General features: G+C 43.3%; 2 protein-coding genes and 1 long non-coding RNA gene across 8 annotated transcripts in view; all 3 read left to right on the plus strand.

Moving 5' to 3' along the window:
• LOC127004265 (uncharacterized) overlaps positions 1-7,801 on the plus strand; it is a 9,405-nt gene extending 1,604 nt beyond the window's left edge. The window contains exons 2-3 of the mRNA XM_050871829.1: positions 5,471-5,973; positions 7,794-7,801. Coding sequence (XP_050727786.1) covers positions 5,471-5,973; positions 7,794-7,801 — 511 coding nt within the window. The remainder of the gene's footprint in view (positions 1-5,470; positions 5,974-7,793) is intronic.
• A 148-nt stretch (positions 7,802-7,949) lies between these two features.
• LOC127004295 (uncharacterized) lies at positions 7,950-13,648 on the plus strand. The gene is made up of 4 exons (XR_007757741.1): positions 7,950-8,222; positions 9,551-9,729; positions 10,733-10,792; positions 11,780-13,648. It is a non-coding gene; the product is annotated as an uncharacterized LOC127004295 (long non-coding RNA).
• A 236-nt stretch (positions 13,649-13,884) lies between these two features.
• LOC127003966 (uncharacterized) overlaps positions 13,885-24,548 on the plus strand; it is a 63,710-nt gene continuing 53,046 nt past the window's right edge. The window contains exon 1 of one of the 6 annotated variants that reach the window (XM_050871042.1): positions 13,885-14,241. The gene's annotated coding sequence lies outside the window, so the exon portion shown is untranslated. Of the gene's footprint in view, positions 14,242-14,542; positions 14,775-15,350; positions 15,456-15,608; positions 15,731-15,851; positions 16,209-24,548 lie in introns of those variants that run through there. The other 5 variants (XM_050871046.1, XM_050871039.1, XM_050871044.1 and 2 more) reach the window with 5 other exon arrangements.

Below are 24,548 nucleotides of genomic sequence, written 5' to 3' on the forward strand. Positions count from 1 at the left end.
ATATGTCCTTGCGACAAGGCATCGTCCCTTCAGATTGGAAAAAGGCTAACGTGACACCGATTTTCAAGAAAGGAGACTAAAAAGTACCAGGTAATTACAGGCCCATTAGTCTAACTTCGGTTGTAGGTAAGCTACTTGAGGGCATAATTAGAGACAAAATTGTGAGTTACCTTGAAAGCCACTCATTGATTGGGGACTCACAACATGGCTTCCGAAACAAAAGATCCTGCCTATCAAACCTATTAACCTTTTATAACGACCTCTTCACTGTTTATGACGTAACCAAATCACTGGACGTAGTCTATCTTGATTTCCAGAAAGCGTTTGATAAAGTCCCGCATCATAAATTACTTTACAAATTAAAGCAAATAGGTATTGACGGTCAAGTAAACCAATGGATCGCGAATTGGTTGAGCAACAGACAACAAAGAGTAGTGATTGACGGATTTAACTCAGAGTGGGCGGCTGTCACTAGTGGCGTCCCTCAGGGCTCGGTCCTTGGCCCAGTGCTCTTCATTATTTACATCAACGACGTGGATGTTGGACTCAATAACCGCATTAGTAAATTTGCAGACGACACAAAGATTGGTAACTCGGTTCTCACTGACGAAGACAGGCAAAGCCTCCAAGAGGATTTGCACAAAATTTCAGCTTGGTCGTAGACAAGTGCCAGGTCCTTCAAGTTGGAACGAGGAATAAGAAGTTCGAATATGAAATGCGCGGCGTTAAACTCAAAAGCGTTCAATGCGTCAAAGACTTGGGGGTCAAAATCGCGTCAAACCTCAAATTCTCACAGCAATGCATCGATGCAGCAAATAAAGCGAACAGAATGTTGGGCTTCATTAAAAGAAACTTTGTATTCAAGAATAAAGATGTAATACTCCCGCTCTACAACAGTTTAGTCAGACCCCACTTGGAATATGCGGTACAGTTTTGGTCTCCCCACCATGCAAAGGATATTGCTAAATTAGAAGGTGTTCAGCGTCGGGCAACGAAAATGATCCCTTCCTTGCGCAACAAATCCTACGAAGAAAGGCTTTCTACCCTTAACATGTTCTCTCTTGAGAAACGTCGCCTCCGAGGAAAACTGATCGAATGTTTTAAAATACTTAATGGTTTCACGAATGTAGACAGATCAACATTATTTATGATCGATGACACTTTGCGCACGAGGAACAATGGCGTAAAACTCAGATGTAGACAAGTAAATTCAGACTGCACCAAATTTTTCTTCACCAACGTTGTAGTGCGAGAATGGAATAAGCTTCCACCATCAGTGGTCCAGTGTAACACGATTGACTCCTTCAAAAATAAGCTCGACCGTCACTTCCTTCAACTTAATATCAACTAGAGTAGAAATGCAACGTTTTGGAGTCTTCTGATTAATGTAAAATCACTTAGGTTTAAGGACAGACCACCAAGTCTGGACCATGGGGTCTGTGTGGTCTGATTTTCTATGTAAATCTATGTATATCTCTCTCTCTCTCTCTCTCTCTCTCTCTCTCTCTCTCTCTCTCTCTCTCTCTCTCTCTCTCTCTCTCTCTCTCTTCATTCACACCCGACCTCTTCATTCACACCCGACCTCTGCTGAGAGAAGGTCGTGACCTCACCCCGCTGCGCCCCACAACATCGCTTGCCCTGTGTTTTCGTCGTGCTCTTGGGCGTTTGTGTGTTCTCGCTTGTGGACCTTGTGTGTTGCCTGTGATTTCCCGACACGTGTTTGGTGTGTGTTCGCTTGTGGTTTCTGCCTGTGGTTGCCTCTGTGATTTGTGTTTCCGGTGTTTTGCGTGTGATCTGGCTGTCTCCGGGTGTTCTGCGTGGGTTTCAGAGTGATTCAAGTGTGTTGTGTTTCCGGTGTTTTTGCGTGTGATCTGGCTGTTTCCGGGTGTTCTGCGTGGGTTTCAGAGTGATTCAAGTGTGTTGTGCTTCCGGTGTTTTTGCGTGTGATCTGGCTGTTTTCCGGGTGTTCTGCGTGGGTTTCAGAGTGATTCAAGTGCGTTGTGTTTCCGGTGTTTTTGCGTGTGATCTGGCTGTTTCCGGGTGTTCTGCGTGGGTTTCAGAGTGATTCAAGTGTGTTGTGTTTCCGGTGTTTTTGCGTGTGATCTGGCTGTTTCCGGGTGTTCTGCGTGGGTTTCAGAGTGATTCAAGTGTGTTGTGTTTCCGGTGTTTTTGCGTGTGATCTGGCTGTTTCCGGGTGTTCTGCGTGGGTTTCAGAGTGATTCAAGTGTGTTGTGTTTCCGGTGTTTTTGCGTGTGATTTGGCTGCTTCTAAGTGTACTGCGTGGGTTTCAGAGCGTTTTGAGTGTGCTGTTTTGTTTCCGGTGTTTCTGCGTGTGATTTGGCTGTTTTCGAGTGTTCTGCGTTTCGAGTGTGTTGTGTTTCCAGTGCTTTTACGTGTGATTTGGATGTTTATAGTGCTCTGCGTGGGTTTCAGAGTGTTTTGAGTGTGCTGTTGTACTTCCGGTGTTTTTGCGAGTGACTTGAGGGTGTTTAGTCGTGCTTGTGCTTGGGTTTCTGAGTGTTTCGTGAGTCCCGAGTGTGACTTTGTGTTCCCGAGTGTCTCACGCGTGATTTGGGTGTGTCGACAACCCACCCTTTGAATTCCCTGAGGATTCAATCTGCTCCTCCTCATTACACCCTCTTTAAATCCCCTAGAGGATTAACACTTCCTACACCCCGTTCCCTCACCTCACCTAAGCCCCCCCCCACCCTCGCTCACCTCACATCCCTTTTGCTCCTCCTCATCCCCTACTCCTCCCTCACCTCCACATATTTCTAAGCCCTCCCCCCCTCACTCACCTTACCTCACATCCTATTTACCCATCCCTTCACCCACCTTACCTCGCCTCTTTCTTAACCTTTCTTGTTCTCACACACCTCACTCACCTCACATCCCTTCCTACTCCTCCTCTCCCACTTACCTCCTTTCCCAAACTCCCTCTCACTCATCTCACCTATTTCCTAACCTCCTTGATCTCACACACCTCACTCACCGCCTCCTTTCCCCTCTTTACTCACCTCACATCCCTTCCTACTCCTCCTCTCTCCCACCTCACCTATTTCCTAACCCTCCTTGATCTCACACACCTCACTCACCGCCTCTCTTCCCCTCTTTACTCACCTCACATCTCTTCCTACTCCTCCTCTCCCACCTCACCTATTTCCTAACCCTCCTTGATCTCACACACCTCACTCACCGCCTCCCTTTCCCCTCTTTACTCACCTCACATCCCTTCCTACTCCTCCTCTCCCACCTCACCTATTTCCTAACCCTCCTTGATCTCACACACCTCTCTTCCCCTCTTTACTCACCTCACATCCCTTCCTACTCCTCCTCTCTCACTTTTCCTCCATTACTAAACTACCTCTCACACACCTCACCCCTTTCCTAATCCCTTCACTCTGTGTTTTATCTCTTTCATTTCAGCTAAGATGGCGCCTAAGAAGTGCAGTACTTGTAACGGTAGCTTCTCAGCTCACTTTTTACAGGGCGTTCTGCTGTCTGTCGACTGTGTCTGTCCAGGCAGCATCTCGAGACAAGACTGCAGGAGCAGGAAGAGAAGATGGAAGAAGGCCAGAATAAAATAATAGAGCTTTCTCACCAGGCAGCATCTCGAGACCAGACTGCAGGAGCAAGAAGAGAAGATGGAAGCAGGTCAGAATAAAATAATAGAGCTTTCTCGCACTGTTGCCTCCTTGCAGGAATTCATCCAGGCTAACGTTGCTGTGGTGCCAAACCCTTCTCCAACCGCCCCCTTGCCCTCAGCGGTACCGTCGACACCAGCGGACAACACCACGCAACGGGAGGATGCTAGTGGCACCGCCCATGATGGCTTCACCGTCGTGAATGGAGGAGCCAAACCAGCCAGACAAGCGATTTATCCTGTTCATTGCTTCAACAGGTTTGCCATTCTGGAGGAGGAGGACGAGCAGGAGAGCACCTTCCTGGTGGGTGACTCCATGATTCGCCAGCAGGTCGTTGAGTTCTGCGGCAGAGTTCCTCGTCGAAGACGGAACTATTGCTATCCTGGTGCTGGGATCGACGACATAACTGCTGCTCTTGAGGAGATCTCCCCCCAGGCTACTAATGATTCACTGTTTGTTATTCACACAGGTACGAACGACATCACCACGACCCGGTCTGAGGAACTCCTGGAGAAGTACCGTAGGCTCATCCAGCAGTATAAGACTAAATCCCCTAACATTTTGATTTCAGGAGTTCTACCACGGACTTGGGCGGAGAGCGACTTTTCAGTAAGGCCTTCAGCCTAAACAACCGCTTACAGACTCTTTGCAGGGAGCTTGACGTGGAGTTCCTCAACACATGGGACAATTTCTATGGACAAAATGAGCTCTTTCACAGGGACGGATTGCACCTTTCTCCCATCGGGGCAGCCAGACTCGGAAGGCTCCTCAACGAAGCAGTGCGTGTCATCCGAACAAAAACGAGTCACGGCCACGTCCTCCACCCCACCCGTGTAAATAGACGCCGTGCATCACAACAAACCCGTAACCGTGATCCCGCAAGTACCACCACCTCTATTACTAAGCCTCTAGATAACTAAAAATCCTTAGTTTCAATGCGCGTAGCCTAAGAAACAAATTTGATGAACTGAGATGTCTTGCTTTAACAGAAAATTTTGACATAATTGCTATAACCGAAACATTTATCGACACCACAAATATTGATTTAAGTTCCGAATACAACATAGATGGCTACAGACTCTTCAACAAAGATCGTGTAAACCGTAGAGGCGGTGGCGTCGCCCTTTATGTCAAAAGCTATTTGCAACCCACTGACAAAACACCGGGAAACAGTAACGTTGAACATTTGTGCGTGCGAGTAAACATTGCAAAGCCAACCTAACTATATCTGTCACCTACAGGCCTCCCGGGCAATCACTTGATGACGACCTTGCAATGTACAGCGTCTTAAGGCAGTCACTTAATAACAGAGACTCACTGATATTAGGAGACTTTAACCTCCCCCATATCGACTGGGCGACACTGTCAGGTACAGAAGGCGAGTCACATAGAATGATCGAATTTCTAGAAGAAAATTATTTAAGCCAAATGGTTTCTGAGCCAACTCGACAAAATAATATACTCGACCTTGTTATAACGACCCAAGATAACCTAATCAGTAGTGTCACGGTAGGAGAACACCTCGGTTCTTGCGATCATAAATTAGTGCGCGTCGACATTAAAGCTCAATCATCAGTGACTGAAAATAAAGTAAAGGTGCCCAATTTCAAAAGAGCTAACTTCGTAGAAATCCGACAAAAACTAACAGAAATACAACTATCAGATGACGGCAACGTAGAGGAAGCCTGGCTAAGCCTTAAAAAATCACTTACTCACTCAGCAGAACACATTCGTCCCCTTGTGCGACGAATTAACACTAATAAAAGCCCACCGTGGTTTAATAGCGAAATTAAACAATCAGTCAATGAGAGAAAATTGTTTTACAGGTTAAAGAAAGAACAAAGCACGCCCGAAAACATTAGACTTTATAATGATGCCAGGCGACGAGTAAAAAGACTAGTAGGCCAGGCAAAGCGTAGATACGAAGAAAATATTGCAGCCAACTGTAAAAATAATCCGAAATCTTTCTTCAGTTACATAAACAACAGAAAGGCGATCAAAAGTGGTATTGGACCTTTAACAAACAGCGACGGTGCACTAGTGACTGACAGCCAACACATTGCAAACCTCTTAAACAATTACTTTTCCTCGGTGTTTAATACTAACAGTCTTCCTCTCGCTACCACCAACACCAGTACTATTGTAAATCTCGAGCATGCATTGCCTAATTTTGAAATAACAACCGATGAAGTCCTTAAAGCTCTCCATTCACTTAAAACAAATAAAAGTCCTGGACCTGACAAAGTATATCCAACTCTGCTGAAAGAAACAAAGAGCGAAATACTCTCCCTCACAACCGAAGTCAATATGTCCTGGCGACAAGGCATCGGCCCTTCAGATTGGACAAAGGCTCACGTGACACCGATTTTCAAGAAAGGAGACAAAACAGTACCAGGTAATTACAGGCCCATTAGTCTAACTTCGGTTGTAGGTAAGCTACTTGAGGGCATAATTAGAGACAAAATTGTGAATTACCTTGAAAGCCACTCATTGATTGGGGACTCACAACATGGCTTCCGAAACAAAAGATCCTGCCTATCAAATCTATTAACCTTTATAACGACCTCTTCACTGTTTATGACGTAACCAAATCACTGGACGTAGTCTATCTTGATTTCAGAAAGCGTTTGATAAAGTCCCGCATCATAAATTACTTTACAAATTAAAGCAAATAGGTATTGACGGTCAAGTAAACCAATGGATCGCGAATTGGTTGAGCAACAGACAACAAAGAGTAGTGATTGACGGATTTAACTCAGAGTGGGCGCCTGTCACTAGTGGCGTCCCTCAGGGCTCGGTCCTTGGCCCAGTGCTCTTCATTATTTACATCAACGACGTGGATGTTGGACTCAATAACCGCATTAGTAAATTTACAGACGACACAAAGATTGGCAACTCGGTTCTCACTAACGAAGACAGGCAAAGCCTCCAAGAGGATTTGCACAAAATTTCAGCTTGGTCGGATAGATGGGAGATGCCCTTTAACGTAGACAAGTGCCAGGTCCTTCAAGTTGGAACGAGGAATAAGAAGTTCGAATACGAAATGCGCGGCGTTAAACTCAAAAGCGTTCAATGCGTCAAAGACTTGGGGTCAAAATCGCGTCAAACCTCAAATTCTCACAGCAATGCATCGATGCAGCAAACAAAGCGAACAGAATGTTGGGCTTCATTAAAAGAAACTTTGTATTCAAGAATAAAGATGTAATACTCCGCTCTACAACAGTTTAGTCAGACCCCACTTGGAATATGCGGTACAGTTTTGGTCCCCACCATGCAAAGGATATTGCTAAATTAGAAGGTGTTCAGCGTCGGGCAACGAAAATGATCCTTCCTTGCGCAAATCCTACGAAGAAAGGCTTTCTACCCTTAACATGTTCTCTTGAGAAACGTCGCCTCGAGGAAAACTGATCGAATGTTTTAAAATACTTAATGGTTTCACGAATGTAGACAGATCAACATTGTTTATGATCGATGACACTTTGCGCACGAGGAACAATGGCGTAAAACTCAGATGTAGACAAGTAAATTCAGACTGCACCAAATTTTTCTTCACCAACGTTGTAGTGCGAGAATGGAATAAGCTTCCACCGTCAGTGGTCCAGTGTAACACGATTGACTCCTTCAAAAATAAGCTCGACCGTCACTTCCTTCAACTTAATATCAACTAGAGTAGAAATGCAACGTTTTGGAGTCTTCTGATTAATGTAAAATCACTTAGGTTTAAGGACAGACCACCAAGTCTGGACCATGGGGTCTGTGTGGTCTGATTTTCTATGTAAATCTATGTAAATCTCTCTCTCTCTCTCTCTCTCTCTCTCTCTCTCTCTCTCTCTCTCTCTCTCTCTCTCTCTCTCTCTCTCTCTCTCTCTCTCTCTCTCTCTCTCTCTCTCTCAACCAACTCCTCCACCCACCACCATCACCACCACCACCACCACCACTACTATAGCACCACCACCACCACCACCACCACCATCACCACAACCACCACCACCATCATCACCACCTACCACCACCACCATCACCACCTACCACTTACCTCCACTTTGAAGTTGCCGGCTGGAGCACAGAGTTGGCTGGACTGGGCTCCCAAAGATGGCGGCCGAGGTACTTCCGGTTGCCGCACCTGAGTGTTTGGCTCGCGCGCTCTAGGTATATAACTCTGTGGTCTGGCTCGCGCGCTCTAGGTATATAACTCTGTGGTTGTAGCCCTACTGCCGTTCTTTAAAAACTATGTGATCATGTTTTTCTTCCAAACTCATTGTTTTAGCACACACGCTGACTTCCATCAGTAATGATTTACATTGAATCATTGGTTTGTAGGGGGAAAGAGTGGGTGAATATAATTATCTCGGTCTAACTTATACTGTTTATTATACCGCTATTCGCAGCAATATCTTTCTCTGCTCCGATTGCAACGCTGCCTCGTTCAAATATCATAACACCGCCGCGGTCGCCACGTTTACCAGCAAAGAGTCTCCTTGTCTACCAGCCGGAGCCTCAAATCATGTCCCTTTGTGGTGATAAAGAGGACACAGCCTGGTGTGAAGCTACATTTATTGCGGAAGGATGCCAGCCGGGGTAAGTGATATATATAAATAATGATAATGTGGAAATTCTAATCATTTTCACGCTGACAGCTGTTTTGAACTTGCTAACTGCATGCCTCCCCTCCCGCGGCCCCGCTGGACGCTGCACTTGATTTAAACACATGAACATGGGGAGTCTGCAAGAGGCCGAATGGCCAACACACGGCAGCTCCAGATTCCTCCCCATTACCACCTGTCAGCCTCGCCCACATAGCTATCCAGTCTACTCTTAAAACAAGCTATCGTCCCTGCACTCACTATGTGATTGCTGAGTCTATTCCATTCCCCCACCACCCTATTACTAAACCAATGCCTGCCCATTTTCCTCCTAAATGTATACTTTTCTAATTTAAGTCAATTACTGCATGTTCTATCTTGCCAAACATCTTATGCAAAAGTTAACCTGCATCTTCACTCTTTCATCCCTTACACTAATAAACTCTGGAACAGCCTTCCATCGTCCGCATTTCCTCCTGCCTATAATTTGACCTTCAAGAAGAGTGTATCAAGACTACTTTTGTCTGTTTGGGAGCGTTGAGTAGCGTGGCTTTTTTTTTCTAGTACGCTTTGTTGCCCTTAAGCTGTCTCCTTTGTTTAAAGAAAATAATAATTAAATAAATAGAAGTTGGCCGCCAATGCTTCCAACACATTTTGGTGCCATATCTACAAGTGGCTGGTGACTGTAAGTATCTCAGCAACCTACATGCATCTATGCCATTCCTATCACGGTGCATGGAGCAAGCTTCACATAACACTCAGTCAGGGACAGTTTAATTATGGTTACATGTCAGACTCAGTTTATTGCTCAGTCTATTAGGTGCAGTGCTGTTAATATTGTTAGTGGTAGTATTAGTACAATTAATGCATTTATTTTCATTAATTTATCAATATTTACTTATTATATTCTTAGTGTTTGAAAATTCCAATACTAGTATTAAGATAAACAAAAATATCAGAAATATATTTATACTCACTAATTATTATTGCTATTCTTATTATTACTTCCTTCAATGTCCTGGCACTTTGACATCTAGTGCTTTTCCGTCTAGCAGCCAAAATTGTGGTCTTTCTGAATGTGTATGTTCTAAGTCTTCATTGGTGTAACGTGCTATATAACAAAAATCTGCATCTCTCTCCCTTTTCACCCAGTTGTCCCCGTACATCCTTTCAGTATCCAAAGAACTTCAATTTACATCTTGTAATCACTTAACTAATGCAGTGCAATCCTCATCTCTGTATTTTACCGTGTGGACATACTCTTTCCTTCCATGTTCCACTGTCGTATGTTATTCCACGTCTAACACAACCACATCCCAACAGATCCGAACACGTCCGATATCATCCAAGAGAATGTGGCAGCTGAAGGGGAGAGTCCAAGAAAGAGGCCAAGGGTGAAGACATTTAGCCACTCCCTGAACTACGTGGCAGCATCCAACCCTCACCTGAGCTGCAGGGATGTGCTTCCCATTGCAGTGCACCAGCTCCATGTACTGATTTTGGTATGAATACTTCATCTAGTGTTTGTTGATTGTTGTGTTATTAATCTAATTATGACTTCACAAAATAGACTGTGCAAGTCACTTAACACATGCCCTGCTCAACATCACTTTTAAGTTGTAGAATTCCTTCATATGGATGCTGATTTATGTATCCTGAAATGATTGGATATTGATTGTCTTAACATTTTTTTTGTCCATGATCACTGAACCATGTTACGGTATGTCTTTGGGTGCAGATCCAGGAAATGAGTTTTGGGGGGACGTCAGACTTTTTGCAGGTGGAAGGAGCATTAGCATTACCAATTAGCCATTCTCGGCAGTCCTGGTCTTGAAAAACTGGTGGAGTGACCTAAATCAATGGGTATAATCCCCCCCCTGGGGGGGGGGCCTGGGGCCCCCCTTGGATCCACTAATGTAGCTATGTCTTATAATATATCTATCCTTTACAGTCTGATGGTGCATCCTTCTAGGTTTTCAAGTTTTAGTAGCTACTCATGAGAAGTATTCCTTATAATGATCATTGATTTCCAGATGCTTTGCACTAAAAAAAGTGTCGTGAAACCTGCCGCAAATAATAATCAGCTATAGTCAACCCTTGCTTTAAAGAACCAATATGGAGGAAGGGGGTGATGTTATATCCAAAAATCTTTTACATCTGAAGTATCCAACCTTTTTGTGTATAATAAAACTTGTTTGTTACATGAACTTAAAAATTCACAATTTCCATACATGATTCTTTTTTCCTTGTATTTGATGATTAATCCTGACACGTATTTCCATTATCAGTAGGTAATATATAGTAACAAGACAATAATACACATTATAACAATGTATATATTATAGCCCAATGAGTGCACAAGATCATTTACCTCATCAGTGACGCCAAGTCCTTGAGTCCTTCCCTAAATTCTTTGCCCGAATTTGTGACACCAAGTATAATAACTAGTTTTAGTGACCATTTGCATCCATTTTTCACTTTGATTAAAAAATTGCCTCTCAACAGGGTGTGAACTTGATGGGGTTGGAGGAAACTCGACTCGACCATCAAGCTCACCACAATATAGTAAGGAACCTCTTGTTCTCAGTGATAATTTATCCTCTTTAGTTACTATTCCATGTTGCTTTAATCACAACTAACGTGTTGGAAACATTACAGCTTAATAACATACTTCACATCTCTGCATACAAATTGAGTTCAATATTTAACTGTTACACCAGTAGGCTTCATATCTTAAAAAAAAAGGTATGTAAAAAGGTTGACATTTTTAATGATATATTTAAACTCTTTATTATGTTTCTATGGCTGTAGTACTGTTATGATTAGTTGAGTGATCAGCATATGGGTCTTATGTTTCTGATAGCATAGGTTCAAATTTTGCCATAGGCTGGCAATTGATAGTAACAGTAGTGTCCACAGATACCTACCTGTTTCTTTATCCTGTTCCACTTTAAACCATGACTGGCCAATCTTTGAAGAGGTAGCATAACCTTGAAGTGCCACTAACAAACCTTTGTCCATTCTTCTGATGTGATTCTTTTTTTTTTCCCCCGGTAGGTTTTCTTCAGGGGCCTGGTGGTCGGCCCAGGCCCGTCATGATGCAGGCAATTTTTTTTTATAGTGGCGCCATTTAGTATTGGCTCATGCTGCCGCCCAGAACTCATTCTTGATTCACTTGGATGGTTTAGCAGGGCTTAGGTATAACTAACATTGCAGAAACAGGGAATTTTTAGATTTTTATTGTGGCAACACATTGACAAATGTTTTAGTATGGACTGAACATCAAAGATATATATGGTAAATAGGTGCATGTAGATCTTGACATTACATCTGTCAAGAGTCCCCAGTTGTATCCTCTCCCCCATCTCCTGAAAATATTACGCTTGTCAGGCAATCTAAGTGAAGCCTTCCATCGAAGCTGGTGTGCAGACATAATGTCAATGCTTAGATTCACTGTCCTTAGAGCACTGAAAATAATGCAATTACATGCACATATTTTATTATTTAGAATTGTGATTAATTGTGATTAAATATTTTTTCATGTATTTTCAGACATGAAAAGTGAAAATTGCTGCACACAACAGTCTGCCGTCTGCACCGGGAGGCAAGGCAGCTCAAAGCCCAGGCTGTTACAACTCCTGGGCAGTTTTTGCCCAGATGCCAAGATCTAAGCCTAGTAGAAGATATGGGTTACAAGAGAGGAGGTTTGCTCTGGCCTTATACTATCAAAGTCCAAATGCTAATAGATTTCTAAGCACAGTATTTCACTTGCCTTCAGTTTCAACACTTCACTCATGACTTTGGGGTATTTCAGTACATGTTGGCTGGAGCAAACAGACTCTGACAGCCCTGCAGCAAAGAGCACAGGCTTTGTCAAAAGAAGAGATACTTCGTGGGATTTGCCATTATTTAGTATTACTCTTGTTACGCCAAGAATTTTTTTCCATATACTTTGCCAAATATTGCAAGTAATGTACCATTGTTGGGCTTGCCTGTTATAAATCAGATCTTGTTCAATTAACAAGCTTTGGGTGTCTGCCACTTTCCAGTTGTAATGCAAGGAATCATTTACCTCCCTTGCTAGATATCACATGTAATGCACCATTGTTGGTTTTGCCTGTTATAAATCAGATCTTGTTCAGTTAACAAGCTTTAGGTGTCTGCCACTTTCCAGTTGTAATGCAAGGAATCCCCTGCCAGGTATCGCATGTAATGCACCATTGTTGGTTTTGCCTGTTATAAATCAGACCTTGTTCAGCTCACAAGCTTTGAATATTTGCCATTGTTTATTTCAGGTGTAATGCTTGGAAGCATTTGTTCTCTCCCCTACCCAACAGTATGCAATGCTTTATTGTGGATTTTGCCTGTTATATTTAATCTTGTTCAGGTAACAAGCTTTTGGTGTCTGCCTTACCGAATAATATGCTGCAGTGACACTTGGCTTGATTTCATAATGTGAAATACAGCATGTAATTTCATCACACTAAGTGTCTATCATCACATGTCTGGCATCATTAATGTGGCTTCGAGGAGTAATCTTGTTTGTATTACAGCATGCATTGTTTTTTTCTGCTTTATATGATACGCATAATCACATAGGTATGATTTTTTTTTTTTTTTTTTTTTTTTTTTTTTTTGTGGACAAAATGTAATGGCAGTTGATATTCTTGACTAATGCCTCATAAACCTTATTTTGTCTCATTTGCTTTTATCATATCTACCTCTGCTACTTAGTTGTGCCTACTGAGCTTAATATCTTCATGACCCTGACACCAGGGTCAGAGCTTGTGAGATCATACCGTGTCCTACATCCCATTTTCACCTCCAGGCTCGGCTGTCTCCCAGGACCACCAAGTTATTGCATTCCATTTAAGACAACTCATGTGTTACCTTCTTGATGTTCTCCATCATGTATTTCAGCATGTTTTATGATGCTTTGCTCTTATATATTGATGTGCCTTGCAACATTTTTATACAGTTTTCATTGTATATAACGCACCATTGTTGGTTTTGCCTGTTATAAATCGGGTCATGTTCAGTTAACAAGCTTTGAGTGTCTCCCATTGTTTATTTCAGTTGTAATGCTTAGAAGCTTTTGTTCTCTGCCCTGTCAAGCAGTATGCAATGCTTGCTATTATCTGGCACTGGTACAGTTAGTATGATATTTTTACTCAGCTAAGAGCATTTTGCAAAAGGTAAAGGTACGGTTGGGGGCATACGCTGTAGCAGCGCGTGGCCTCGGTGCTCATCTCTGTAACATTTGCCCTTGAGCCTGTGGTGTTAGGGAACCCATTACCCTGGGACACAGGACCAGTGTGACACCCGGGTTACCACTGTTGCAAAGGCATTATAGTAATTAGCATGCATAGAATGTTGTATGCTTTGCTTGTATTTAAAGCACTGGATATGTTTGCTACACACACACACACACATAATATATATATATATATATATATATATATATATATATATATATATATATATATATATATATATATATATATATATATATATATATATATATATATATATATATATATATATATATATATATAGTGTAGATAATACCTAATAAAATTTAAAAACAAATATATTTTTCTTTACCCCATTAGTAAATCATTTTACAATGAAAAAAAAAAAAAGTAAAGGCTGGATAGGGTGCTGTGGCAGGTACTTCAAAAATAGTAAAGATACCCCTGAAAAGACGTTTTGGGTGGGCTGCAATATATGACGCAACTTCCACACGCTCGAGGAATTACTACATACCACTAGTCTCTTTGGGCCACAGCCTCTAGAGCCCCGTCAGTGGTAGTTGCTATCAGGTGTTGTTTATTGTGTTGGCCGTCCTGTCACCAGGGTGGGAGTTAGATCCTGTCGAATTGCCCCGACTTCTGCAAGAAGGTTTGCGTGCACTTGAGGGCTTGGAAGGCAGTGTCGGGGCTGAGGGCGTCGCTGCCCAGCAGGTCCTCTAGGGTTGGCCTGTGAATACGGAGACTGGTTAAGGATACCTTGAGGTTGGTGCGGACTGCGGAGGGAGTGGAATCTTGGGCCGTGGTAATCCTTGGCCCACCACCTCTGGTCCTCCTCCCCTCCTTCTTCGCCAGATTATCGTACTCAAGAGCCGCGTAATTACCGGTTTCTGGCTATAACTGTTGCCAACAAGCACCAATAATTAACCATTTAAACGATATCCATATATGAATGCAGTTATTTGGGTGATGAAAGCAGTTTATTGGGTCGGAAATCGGCAAACATAACAGGTTGAGTACGACAATCTGGCAACGTTGCTCGGGGGGGACCGTTTTTCCAGTATTTTGGAGTGGGCCGAGTAGCACAGGTAAACACGGCTCGGCGCATGCGCAGTAGAAGTGGGAACAGGGGGAACTGCAGCCACACGGGCAGTCTGCTGATTGCGTCGCGCGGCTTTTGAAAAAGAATATAGGTCTACCGTCTAGGTGCCTCAAGAAGAAACATTGGGAGCGTCTCTGCCCCCGAGTTCCGGTTCATCGACGGCTGGTGTGGCATCTGGCACGAGAAGTGGTGTCCGGTAAGCTATTGAGACGTTTCCTTACCTTACGGAACCTTACGGAGTTACTGGACACAGGCCAAAGCTAGCTAGGCCTCTATGTCCAGATCATTGCCGCTGTCTAAACTAATACTCAGTTGGTGTGCCGGTGTGGTTACCAATTTGGTTAAGATTCGTTTTAGGTCCGTGCCAGTATCTCATTACCTACCTTATGAAACATCACTATCTCTTCATATATATTTTCTACAAACCTTCAACAGTCATAGAAACGCTTTGAAAATCCAATTCAAGGACTTTTTTTTTACTCTTGAAAATATGGGATAATGTTTACGAAAGCGCGTCGCCGCCTCTGCTGGCCGCGGCGACGCTGCAGCGGGTGTTGCGAGAAATACCTCCTCGCTGAAATAAGTCACATATAGGTGAGGGGGGGGGGTCCAGAGGGGGGGCCAGCCCCCCCTGGTTAGAAGGGGGGATCGAGGGGGGCGCAGCACCCCCGTTAGTAGGTCGTAAAGTTCGGTTGGAGTAGTTTGAATATACGCCCCGACCCTAAGCCCTCTGCGAGCTATTTTGCGGCTGCGGCGGCTGCAGCGTCGCCGCGGCCAGCAGAGGCGATGCGTTTTCTCAAACATTATCCTCTATTTTCAAGAGTAAAAAAAAAAGTCCTTGAATTGGATTTTCAAAGCGTTTCCATGACTGTTGAAGGTTTGTAGAAAAGATATATGAAGAGATAGTGATGTTTCATAAAGTAGATTATGAGATACTGGCACGGACCTAATACGAATCTTTACCACCAATTTTTCTTCAAAATTCATTTAGGTCCTTGAATCCTTTGAGTATTTCAAAGTTTGTAAACGTGTGAAAAGGAATTAATTGTTAGAGTTAGAGCCATTCAACTACCGTACAGTCCTAAGCAGCCTGGCACCCTGAGTTCAAGAGGCCGTTGTCCCATTATGGCCTACCCTACTCCTTTAACCGTAGTAAGTGCAAGAGCCACTCAACAACAGTTGTAAGCAACCTGGCACCTTGAGCTTTACCGGTAGAGGCCGTGAACTTGTGACACCTTTGAGCTCCAGAGGCCCTGGTCCTCAAAGCACCTTGTGCTCTATAGGCCGTGGTCCTGTGGCACCTTAGAGCTCTAGAGGCCCTAGTCTTGTGGCACCTTGAGCTCTATAGGCCGTGGTCCTTTGGCACCTTGAGTTCTATAGGCTGTGGTCCTGTGGCACCTTAGAGCTCTAGAGGCCATGGTCCTCGCGCCTCGAACTCTAGAGTGGCATTTAGAGCTCTAGAGGCGGTGGTCCTGTGGCACCTCAAGCTTTAGAGGCAGGGGTCTTTGAATTTCGAGCTCTAGAGTCTATGGTCCCGAATGGCCTACCTTAGCCCTTTAAATATTTAAAAAGGAACACCGTAGTTGGCACAACGGCACCTCGAGCACGGTAATGATCGTCTGAAACTAAGGTTTGTATTCCCATTAAATTACTTTTGAATTATGCTATATTGGAACAAACAATCTTCTATATTGTAGAGCAGCGATAGGTTGATCTAGACCTAAGTTTTTATATATATATATATATATATATATATATATATATATATATATATATATATATATATATATATATATATATATATATATATATATATATATATACAAGTAGGGGATTTAGAATAAATGGACAGTTCTCCACACAGTGGGCTAATGTTGAAGAAGAGGTAGCGGTAAATATGGAGACTCACTACGCGCCACCAGTATTGCCCCCACGAGATTAATAACCTTTCCAAGGTCTCACATACTGTTGTACTTCTCTATAGTTTTACCGGCGCATTATACATGTGGGGGGGGATCAGGGGGAGCTGTGCCCTCCCTGGTTAGGAGGGGGGTGAAGCCCCCCCCCCCCCATTAGAGGTTAGGTTATGTAAAGTTCGGTTGGAGTAGTTTAAATATGCTCCCCCACCCAAAACCCCCGATTTCCTACGGGTCTCCGAAGATCATTAGGGGAAGGGGATTAGGCCTTTTTCTTTACCTTTAAGTACTTGCGCCTTCATATTATGGTTGAGGGACATGTATTTCGTCCCTTAACCATAATATGGAGGTGTAATATCGTATTTCGGAGGCGCGGAGTCAATCTCCACATTTACCAAGGCAGCCACCTCTTACAGGGTCAATACCTACATTGTGGATTCTTTTTTGGTCCTTGAATGCAGTACAGTAACATGACCTCCGAATAATTGAAGGGGGGTTGAGGGGGGTGAAGCCCTCCCGTTAGGAGGTTTGTGGAGGACGAAGCATTCCCCCCTGATAAGGGAGTCGAGGGGGAATGAATGCTCCCCGTTGGGTGGGTTACGTTAGGTTAAGTTTGGTTAGGTTAGTTTAAATTTATTTGGCACATGGTGTGGGTCAGCAAAAATACGCTGCGTGGAATGGGACAAGGCAGCAGCTGGGGTGGGTCCACTATGTGGTTCGTTGTTAAATGGTTGGGAGCGGGGCGGCAGGGGGTACACCTCAGGCATTGCACAGAAAAGTCAATCATTCAGTGATTTCTAGAAAAAAAAGTACTATCCATGGTAAAAAGCATCATATTTTGTCCAGAAATAAGCAGTCAGTGTCTCAAAGTTAGTAGGCTACCCTCTCTTCAATAATCCCCCACATTTATTACATATTGTTCTTGTATCATTACTGGCTCAGCATATAGTGTGGAGATAATTGAAAAATGAAAAGAAAGGTGAAGTAAAAAAGGAAATACTGAAGATAGAAAAGTTACAGGAAAAAGAAATAAAAGATGAGTATAAATGTGAAATGGCAGAGGCCTTAAGTGAAAAATGGGAAAGTGTAAAAGATAATACAAATATTGAAAAAGGTTTTGGAACATTTATAGAATTAATGGTAACTACAACAAAAAAAAAGTGGTGAGGGATGGAAAAAGAAAAGGAAATTCATGGTGGACAGAAGATATAAGGAGAAAAGGGAACTTTTTAAGAAAACTCAAGAAAGAAATGTGGCTGAGCAAGTAAATAGGGAAAGGAAAAAGAAATATAGAGAATGCAAAATGAAATTAAAACAAGCAATAAAAGAAAGTAAGAAGAGAGTTGATGAAGACTTTGGAAAAAGACTAAGTGAAAAATTTAAAGGGAACAGGAAATCATATTGGAAAGAAGTAAAAAATTAAAGAAATGCAGAAAATATTTCCCCAAGTAAAATAAATGAAGTTATGGATGAGAATGGAAAGATGTTGAAAGACGGGGAAGCTGTGAAAGAAAAATGGAGTGAATATTTAAAAACTTAATGAATTTTGAGGATGGACGTCCAGCAGCTGTAACAGGAGCAGTTTTAGTAGAGGTAGAGGAGGAGTATATAAAGAAAGAAGTGTAACATAAGAAGTAAATCAAGCAATAAAAAGATTAAAAAATGAAAAAGCAGCAGGAATTGATGGAATCACAGCAGAAATGTTGAAGTGTGGAGATGTAGTTGTTAAATGGATGGTCAAGATATGCGAAGTAGCATTTTTTTTTATTTTTTTTTTTAAATTTTTTTTTTTTACGTTGTGGCCTATTGCGCCGGTAGGCTTCTTCCCGGTGGATCCTGATGGTCGGTCCAAGGCTTCTTCCCGGTGGGTCCTGATGGTCGGCCCAGCCCGTTCTGGCGCAGGCGAGTGTTTATAGTGGCGCCATCCTGCATTGGCTCATGCTGCCCTCCCGGAGCTCATCTTTAATCCTAGAATCTAGAGTCCGGGTTGATAGGTGGTCTTCTGGACAGCATGTGGGTAGTTTTAAGCCACTCGGCGGCGGCTGAAAAATCCCAGCTTGGTGGCACCGGTCGGGGATTGAACTCGCGTCCTCCTGAACTCGGGGGGGGGGGGGGGGGTGCCAGCAGACTGGACAAAAGCCATCATTGTCCCAGTTTCCAAGGGGAAGGGCAGGAGAGGGGAATGTGGGAGGTATAGAGGAATAAGTCTCCTAAGTATACCCGGAAGGGTTACGGAAAAGTCATAATAGAGAGGGTGCAAAGACTTACAGAAGAGAAAATCAGTGAAGAGCAAGGAGGCTTCAGGAAGGGAAGGGGATGTGTGGATCAGAAATTTTCCTTCAGGATGGTAGTAGAAAAATTAATAGCAAAAGGAAAGAAACTATACGCTGCCTTCATGGATTTAGAAAAAGGTTATGACAGAGTTGATTGGATTGCATTGTGGGATGTTTTAAAGATTTATGGTGTGTGAGGAAAACTGCTTAGTGCAATAAAGTCTTTCTATGAGGATGCATCTGCATGTGTCAAAATTAGTGGAGAAACAAGTGAACATTTTGGGATAAAAGTGGGTTTGACCCGGCAGCGTCGTCGGACCCATTTTTGGGCTCCCACGAGTCGGTCCGCTGAAACGGCAGACACGGGGCTCGGCTCAAAATGGCTAATTTGAGCTAATTGTAGGCGGTGGTGGCATAAAGCGACCCACCATGCATGCCCTGGGTCATTGTGGTGGGTGATTGATCTTGAGGTGGGCTTATTTGTCATAGGTGGTGCTGTAAGGTCATGGCAGACTGAATTAGCTATCCATACAGGAATCACTTGTCAAATTCTCTAAAGTAGACAAGTGACTCGGCTAGATGCCACGTGTCACGAGACTGTTTATTTTGTAACAAACACCACCCAAAAAGAATGGAATTTGAATAAAAGTAAATATTTTTAACGGCTTTATGGTTATGAGAGGAATACTCTGACGTATGTTCCATGCTCTTTTCTTAGTCTCAAAATGCAGTGTAATGTTACCGTTTCTCGGCCACTTCTCAGCTGACACAGTGCTCATTGCAGAAAATGAAAGTGACTTACAAAATTTGGGTCTCTGTTTTTGATAGTGTCTGTAAAAGGAGAAAGCTGAAAGTAAATGTCAACAAAAGTAAAGTGATGGTTTGTGAGCAAAGTAGAAGTGAGGTTGTAGATTTTGTATGCCCATATAGAGTGGGAATTGAATGTGAAAAAGAATGCAAAATAATTTTGAATGGTGAAGAAATGAAGGAGGTCAATGAGTTTAAGTACCTTGGATCAGTTATGTGTAAGCATGGTGGTATGGAGGGGAGGTAAGAGAAAGCGCATTGCAAGGAAGAAGGGTGGTGGGGTCTTTGGGACGAATCATGAATGGCAGAAGTGTGAGCATGGAGGTAAAGAGGGATTTGAGGAATACAATAATAAGTGAAACGTGGGCCTGGAATGAAAGTCAGAGGTCTAGAGTGCAGGCAGTGGAAATGAGTTATTTGAGGAGTGCTTGTGGTGTGAGTAGAATGGATGGAATGAGTAATGAAAGTGTGTATGAGCGTTTTGGAATGTGTCACGGGGGTGAAGGGAAGAAGTGTGGAGTGGTGGAAGAAGTGAAGCGACAGACTTTAAAGTGGTTTGGCCACATGGAGCAAATGGAGGAGAGTAAGATGACCAGAAGGGTGTATGTGAGTGAGATAGAGGGAGGGAATGCTAGAGGATGACCTCCAGTGAAATGGAGAGATAGGGTGCAGGAGTACGTTAGGGAGAGGGGGGAAAGATCTTTGAGAAACTTTGAGCAGGCAAGGAGGGAGTGCCTGGATAGAGAAAGATGGAAACTTCTGCTGTGGCCATCCCCTGGTGGGGGCTCCTAGGAGCAGGCATTAATGAAATGATGATGATGATAATTTAACTTCACTTGGTGGTTTACTTTGGAGAAACTGCTGTTCATTTCCAGGAAAAATATGAAGCTTTGGTAGAGATTGTTTTGTATTAATGCTCCATTTTTGGATGAAACTATTTTTCCTAAGAGTTTTAGATATGTTTTGAGTGAATGACATTTTTTCCCCCTAAAAATCATTTTTACAGTGAACACCCCCACCTCACCTCCCAGAGATGTTAGCAGTTTCAGAGAATACAGGGATCAAATTACTTTAAAACAAACAAAACAAAATAAAACAAAAAACTATCAGAAAAATAGTTTTGTCTTCTGCAATGATGATAATATTGATACTACCAGTGTGGAGCAGCTGCCTCAACTGCTGAGTACCAGTGATGACAAAGGGGCAGTGCAAACATTACTGTGAGAAGCATATCACATATATCTATCATACATACTGTGGTAACCTGGATGTCACACTGGCCCTGTGTCCTGGGGTAATGGGCTCCCTTCCACCACAGGCTGAAGGGCCAATGTTACGGAGATGAGCACCGAGGCCATGCGCTGCTACAGTGTATGCCCCCAACTTTACCTTTACTATCATACATAATTAATATTATCAAATCTAAGCAAAACTGATCTAATCTAACTTCAATGGATCAAACCTAACATAACTTTTAAAGTTTTGAGGTGGATCAAGGCATGGTTTAGTGACAGGACACAGAGGGTTCGGGTAATTCTTACCAGGTCATCTTACCGAGGTTAGGCCTCTTAGGCCCCTTTCACACTTGCGGGCGAGGCCCACGTCCGTGCTTATAACACTGACCCGTGTCAACTTGTGACTGATGTTTTCTATGGAACCTTTCACACGCCGCGGACGTCTCCCGCGCGCGGGCGATATTCAACGCGGGCCCCCCTTGGGTCATATGCGGGCCCGCGTCCGCGCATAGCAGCAAAGGGTACAGTGTTCAATGTGTGTTTTCACATGGCCGCGGCCTGCGCATCTCTCCAAAGAAAACTCATTCAGTATCCTGGTTGATTTCAATGTGATTTGTTGTGCGTTCATTTTCCTGTTTCACTTTTTTTTTTTTTTACTTTATTTATAGAAAGAATTTTGATGCTCTTCTCCCTCATGTTTACTTCCTCATTTTCCCTTTCCCTTCTCTCCTTTTTCCCATTTTCTCTTTTCACTCAGCCATCTATCTTAATTTTTGGTCTTTCATTTTATCAATTTTATTCCTTTATCTCCCTTTCTCCTCCAGCTCTATTTTTGTTTCTCCTTTCCTCCAGATGACCTTGCTTTCCCTGGTTTTCATTACATTTTCTTGTTTTTCTCCTGCCTTCTTCCACCTTCGTGCGGGTGGCGGGCAGTTTTCACCTGCGCCGTCTGAAAGGATACGCGGGAAGGCCCGCGTCCGCGTTATAAGCATGTGAAAGAGGCCTTAGGCTGTGTATTTACAGCTGTGATCCTGTTCGCCGTTAGAGCTTTAGACCATTAGACCAGTGGTTCTTAACCTTGGGGGTGTCAGTAATTTCCAGGGGGAGCACGATCCCTAATGAAAACTAGGAATTTCTCTAATTTTATTTGTTATTCTCTTAACAAGAGCATGGGCTAATATTGAGAAGTTAATGAAAAAATGCAAAAGTATCAACCTCGCATTCAAGATTTAGTAGCTAAGAAGCCATGTCAAGTCACTCACTAATGACTAGGTAATTCATACTCAATAAAAAGACTAAAAACACTTTTTTTTCGTTTTTCTTTAAAACCTGGGAGGAAATTTTATTCATAGATGGAGGGGGGCGTGGAGGGGAGGACCAATTCCTAGAGGAGGTGTGGTAGTAAAAAGGTTAAGAACCATTGCGTTAGATGGTTAGGCTGTAAGACTTTAAGGCCCAAGGAACATTTATGCCACGAGATGCAGAGGCTGAAGGGGCCATGGCGTCCTGAGAGAGCAAGGGGGCATTTGCCCCCTGAAAATAAAAAATTGAAAAAATTACATGGAAAATACAAAATGAATAAAAGAACATAAACATTTCTCACCAGTTCATTCAGTTAGAGTAGATTACTACTCTCGGAGCATAAATTGAAAATTTTGAAAAAATTACTTGGAAAATGCAAAATGAATAAAAAAACATAAAGATTACTCAACAGTTCATTCAGCTAGGCCAGGTTATTACTCTCGGAACAGGAACTGGAGCCGTCGAGGATCTCTTCCGAACTTGTCAATGACCCTGTTCATTAGCTCGGTCTTCTGGCTGTTCACTTTGTCGCGGTGGACACTTAGCATGCAGAGACCGGACAGACGTTGAGCACTCATCGTTGATCTTAACCAGGTCTTCACCCTGCGCAGTGTGCTGAAGGACCTTTCCACAGTACATGATGTTGCAGGCAGAGTCAGTGCAATGAGGATAGCCTTGCGCACAGCAGGGAGCAGAGTGGTCTGCTTCACCAGCTCGATCATACTCAGTGAGTTGCCATCCACTGGCTTATGCTTCTGCACATCATACCATGTTAGAGCTTCTTCTACAAGGTTGTCAATGCCATACATTTCCTTGACAGATGAAACGATGTGCTTGAATTCACCTCTTTCTGTTTGCTGCATTTCTCTCGGATGTAGTTCCGAAATATTTGTTTTTCTTCAATTTTCTCTACCGGAGAAAATGTAACTGAGCTACTCTGTCAGATGAAAAAGTGCCACCATTTTGCATCTAAGCTCTTTCCTGGGAGCAAAATTTTTTCCAACGGGAGGGACACCCTCCTCAGACCCTCCCCAGGACAGCAATCTCAGGAGTCAGGACAACATTGCCCCCCCCTGCATTTTTTTCTGCGGACGCCCATGGAAGGGGCTGGTGAGAATATCATATAAAACTATGCCTACAGTACAATATAATGTATGTAAATATCACGTGTTTCAAATTAATCTGCCTTTTTTTCTCGCAAATCACTAGTTTGTTCCCCTTCCTCTCCCCTCCCAAAAATGAGTGATTTCCACAAAACAAATAATGAAAAGTGATGGCAAACCAATCAAAATTTACCAGAAATAAAAGTTTTGTCTTCACAATATGCATCGTTGAGGATAAATAAGCACTTGAGCCCACACAAGACACTTAAGAGTGCAGACTCAGCTGCTGCTGGGGTTGAACTTCCGAATGCCAGTAATAACAACATGGCGGTGCAGTGCCACATGTATCACTCTTATTTATCACAAACAAATAAAATTAACCAATCTAATCTAATCCAGGTAAGGGCAGGTCTATCTGGATGAGGAATGCAATGTCCTCAAGTCCTTGAGCTGTCTTTCTTTCTTTTTCTCCCTCTTGCTTTTGCTTCTCATTGGGTAACTGTTGGATTAATCCTCTCAGGGGTCCTGTGTTCCAGACTTGTGGTGAGCAGTCAGTCCAACCCCTGGACTGGGCCTGTTTTGAGGAGGGATTTACAGCCCCTCCTCCAATAATAAAACTACTGAGCCAAAAAAAAAGTAAGAAGAGGAGGTCGGGGTCGTGACGTAAGCCTCGACCCTGATCCGGTCTTTCTAGGGGCCTGACTGCACGGCAGACTTCCCGATGCATTTGGATCTGAGGAGCCTGCTGTCAGTTATGGGTGCAGGTCAAAGCCTACAGGACCCTTGCACCTCAAAGAAGGAAAGGCCCCCTAGCCCCTCTTTTTGTTTTGAGGGTGGTGTAGAGGCGGCACCCGCCCACAGAACCAGGCCTGGGGTTAACTTTCGGAGGGCTCTATGTGTTGGCTCCTTGAATGTCCGGAGCCTTGTAGAGGATCACTGATTGCCCTTCCTATCAGATGAGCTCAGGTGGACATTGTGGAACTTTTTGAAATGAGGAGGCCTGGCAGTGGCGAGATCAGTGAGGGAGGGGGTTCACCTACTATTGGTCTGGCATAAGCAATGGTTTCCATATTAACCCGTACAGTACCGGCTGATTTAAATATTTTTGGCTTGCCCAGTAATGGCCAATTTATTATTATTTTTTTTGGCTTAAAAATGTTCCATGTGATGGGAAAAGTGGAAAAAATAAGAAAAAAACATATGTCATAGACCTACTTTTCGCAGGAGAACTCCATGAAGTGTTACCACGGTATGGCTGGAAAAGGCCCCTGTACGTGAATGATGGTTTATGGAGAATTTGACAAGTGATAGAGGCCAGGTAGCCCATTTTTGTT

Source organism: Eriocheir sinensis, chromosome 27 (genome assembly GCF_024679095.1).
Source record: "Eriocheir sinensis breed Jianghai 21 chromosome 27, ASM2467909v1, whole genome shotgun sequence".
NCBI classification, from domain to species: Eukaryota; Metazoa; Arthropoda; class Malacostraca; order Decapoda; family Varunidae; genus Eriocheir; species Eriocheir sinensis.